Source organism: Cryptotermes secundus, unplaced genomic scaffold (genome assembly GCF_002891405.2).
Source record: "Cryptotermes secundus unplaced genomic scaffold, Csec_1.0 scaffold1073, whole genome shotgun sequence".
In the NCBI taxonomy this organism is placed as follows: Eukaryota; Metazoa; Arthropoda; class Insecta; order Blattodea; family Kalotermitidae; genus Cryptotermes; species Cryptotermes secundus.
Window position 1 is genome coordinate 156,501 of NW_019723317.1, and position 4,102 is coordinate 160,602.

General features: G+C 45.0%; 1 protein-coding gene across 1 annotated transcript in view; it reads right to left on the bottom strand.

Moving 5' to 3' along the window:
- The window catches only part of LOC111861853 (homeobox protein HMX3), a 35,134-nt gene that overhangs the window by 12,705 nt on the left and 18,327 nt on the right, over window positions 1-4,102 (bottom strand). Inside the window, exon 2 of the mRNA XM_023846774.2 lies at window positions 2,184-2,380. Coding sequence (XP_023702542.1) covers window positions 2,184-2,380 — 197 coding nt within the window. The remainder of the gene's footprint in view (window positions 1-2,183; window positions 2,381-4,102) is intronic.

The following is a 4,102-nucleotide window of genomic DNA, read 5'->3' on the forward strand; positions in this document are numbered from 1 at the left end:
AAACGTCGGTTAACACCACATATAGACGGTGCCAAATCCCAGAAGACTGCTTTTTTCATGTTCTTTTGTCACATTCTACAAAAATCACCTTATATAAGTTACAAGATATTTGTCTCTTCTCGGCAGCTTTGAGAACGGTCCTCGGGCTCACCCAACCGCCTAGACAACGAATACGCCAGGGCGTGGAGCTGACCACTCATCTACATCCTGTTCTGATGTTAAGACTTCCATTCCCCCATACATCTTCTTGGCGCGGTGCTTAATTCAGTGAAGGGACCAATTTTCTTTTACATCAAATGTTGTTGTTGTTGTGGTCTTTTCCACTGTAGTAGTGCGCACAGCCGCCATATTGTTATTTTTGATAGTAAGAAGTTAGAAATGTACACGGATAAGGTTCTGCTACTGACTGTATTTTTTTCGAGCGTCGTGGAAGCACATTGAAATTGTATGGCAGGGGATGAATTCGTTGACGTTGGGATATCATTTTTTTTCTGTGGCTCTACAGCCCCAATTTGGGCCTCGGCCTACCTCCATGAAACTCTCCGTTTCACTTCGGTTTACTAGATCTTACACATTCGGTAGGACTCCTTGGGCGAGTGATCAGCTCGTCGCAAGGCCTCTACCTGTAGACAAACACAGAAAAACGTACGCAAACATCCATACCCTGAGTGGGATTCGAACCCACGATCCCGGCTTCCGAGCGAGCGAAGACAGTGCATGCTTTAGACCGCTCGGCTACCGTGACCGGCTATTGAGATATCATACGCCTGTCTTTTCTTATGAAAGAAGAATAATAGACTATAGACTGTTATAGTCCTGTCATTTTTCAAAACGATAAGGACAAATATCCTATGACGTACAGGTGTATAGGCTTACAGGCTGCACAGAACCAATCCTGACACTTTTTTGTGCGACTGGGAGAACACAAATTGAAAGTACATGAGACAGACTGTTGAAAACACATAGACCCAAGGAGGATGAAATAAGTGGGGTATTTAGGATATTGTCACGTTTTGGGTATGCCACGCGACAAATAACTTCACGTGGGTCTCGGATTTAGCGAATCGTTATTGGACACTCACTCTCACACACCTTACAATTATTATCGCTTTCAGTATCACTTGACTTCTGGCCAAATACTCCAATGCGACGTCTCAACTATCCTTGGCCGTAGTTGGATCTCAACTGTCTCTGGCGGCAGCTGTCCCAAGATTGTCTCGTTCTCAATACTCCGGTACTCCAATACTGCTGTTCAGACAGTCCGTTGTTACGGGAACGCTTCTCATAGAATACGCCGGTAGCATGTTTCGTCTCATCCGTTGTTACTCAACGACAATTCGTTGCTACGATTTGTCGCTGCGGGAACTCCACAATTTCCACTTATTCGTTGTCGTGGAAGTGTCCGTTCCGATTGTAGCGGTTGTCGCGGGACGTAAGATAACGCTTCACAGTATTATAGAACGAGAAACTCTGTGTTTAATACAGGCTGTCTTTGTGTTGTTAGGACAGTGAATTCTGGGAGGTTACGATAGGCTGCACATGTATTTCGGAGGACTAAGATAAGAAATACATAAAGAATTTGGTTGACAACCCATTTGGGTGACAAAAAAGGCGGTAGAAAAGTGACAGTAAGACGGATCTTAGGGAAATTGGTTGTGAAGATTGGAGATGGATACAGTTTACTAATAATTATGGTAACGGGAGTTAGCTGTGTTGATCCTTTGGGTTCTGGCCTCTTAGGGATGGTGATTGTGAGGATGGGAGTGGATGAAACTGGCTTAGGATCGTGTCCAGTCTCTGGATCTTTGTACCGGCGATGTTGGAATCTGGGTTCTGCCATCAGGGACTGAGTCAGCATAACAGGAACGGGGGAGAAGAGGAATGCATATAGGATATTGTGGGAATGCCAGAAGGAAGGAGACCACTGGGAAGATCAAGGCGTAGATGGGTGGACAATATTAAAATGGATCTCAGAGAAATAGAATGGAGTGGTATGGATTTAATTGATCTGTCTCAGGATAGGGACCATTGGAGGGCACTTGTGAACAGGGTAATGGACCTTCGGGTTCCATAAAATGCTGGGAAGTTCATGAGTAGCTGCAGAATTGGCGGCTACTCAAGAAGGGCTCGGCTCCATGAGTAAGTAAGAAAGTAAGTAAGTAAGTAAGTAACACGAATCTTACCAGTAGGACTCGGCCTGTCTGGAACAGTCACACCCGCTGCAATGGCCGAGGGGTGAGGCACCCTTGCCGTGGCCCAAGCTGCATACCATGGACAGTGCTTGTTATCTGCCACAGTGGACTGAGGGTACACGGCAACAAAGGGGCTTCTTCCAGACGCTGCTGCTGCCAAAGCGCCAAAATGGGTCATGAGCCCCAGCCTGAAACAGTTATGTTATAATTCATTATTCTGTTGCATTGGTTAACGATTTAATTTACAGGAGCAGTCTTAAAGTTCCAGATTATTTTCGCTCTCGTAAACTTTCTTTGATCAGTTCTGTGCAAATTTCTTTCAGATATCTCCAATAAATTATTGGCACTGTTTGAGTTCGGGAGGCAGTGGTGGTCAGACCATATGGATAAATTATCCATCAGAATACAATTTTCCCCTTATTTAAACATAGAAAACTACATGTTCGCCCTCAAAGTAATCACTTTTAGCAAATCCCTACAGTACCTATAGTACCCTACCATCTCTAACCTGATCGCTTTAGCATTGCTACACGCTATGTTACGTTGCATCTCGGATTCCTACTAAAAGGGGCTGTTTGTGACTCATCGTATATAAAACTTACTATGCCCCGAAGGGGGGATCAAGAAAATATAAAAATGCCACATAAGGAACCGGAAACAAAATATATGGAATTTGATAACAGCAACTTTTACTGCATCGATTTTACATGCAAGGCGATTCAAAGAAGTCCTTTCCTCAGAGTGGCCCTGACGTCACATAAAGTGCACTTTATTTAATCCCTCTTGTGGGACCTCTTCTGGATATTCACCGCACTGTCGGTTACTTTGCAGGTCCCATCTTCCGTGCTCAGTTTTCCTCAGCATGAATCAATACCGTCTCTCCTGGCTAATTACACCGTCCCATGAAGTGATGCACAATTTCCCCTTCATTATACGTAAGCATATACAGGATGTTTCACGACTTTAGGGCATAACTGCAGGGGTGATTTCCTAGGTCTTTGTGATCAAAAACGTTCATATAAACATGTGTCCGGTTTCGGACGGTTACGGAGTTATGACCGTTTTTCATTCCCGTACACGCCCTCTTGTGAACCGCGTCTATCATCTGGCGGGTCGCTATTTTTAGCCAGCTACAGACAGAGCGTTCTCGTTATCTCGACACTTGAGAGGTACCTAAGGCATGGTGGGTTGGTATGTCCGGCCACGGCTAGTGTAGCGGCTACTGGTGTTCAGAACAGTTCTCATCTCGGTGCGTCTGTTACGTTCACGATGCCATTTACATTTTCATTTGAGGAGTATGCAGATATGATTTATGTGTACGGGTTTTGTGACGGTAACTCAGTTCTTGCCGTAGCTGAATATCAGCAACGGTTTCCGAATCGTAGAATACCGAACCGGAGAGTGTTTACTGGAGTTTACCAGGCATTGCGAGATACCGGTAGACTTCCCGGCGTTCGTATTGCAGCCGAGCGTGGTGTTAATGAAGGCGTCAATGAAGAAGGCATTGTTCGTATGGTACACCGCAGTCCACGTACGAGTACGCGAAGAATTGCCAGCCAGGTCTCCAGACTTAAGTCCACTGGATTATTGTGTGTGGGGATGGAAGAAAGAACTGGTTTACTATGTGAAGGTGGCAACGCGAGATTCTTTGCTCGGTCCCATTCTGGACGCCGCTGACCACATAAGAAACAGCCAGCTGAAGCTGCTACGTGCTACACGCGCGGTTCGCAACCGAACGGCAGCCTGTGTTGCGGCCGGCGGTGGCATTTTCGAAAATCAGCTTTAAGCACGAATAAATTCAAATTAAATGTAGTTTCACGAAGTTAAATTTACATTCATACTTTAAATGTCTCATGTATTATGCTGGTTTATTATTTTGTTCCGTTTATTGTCAGTAATCGTTACCTTCT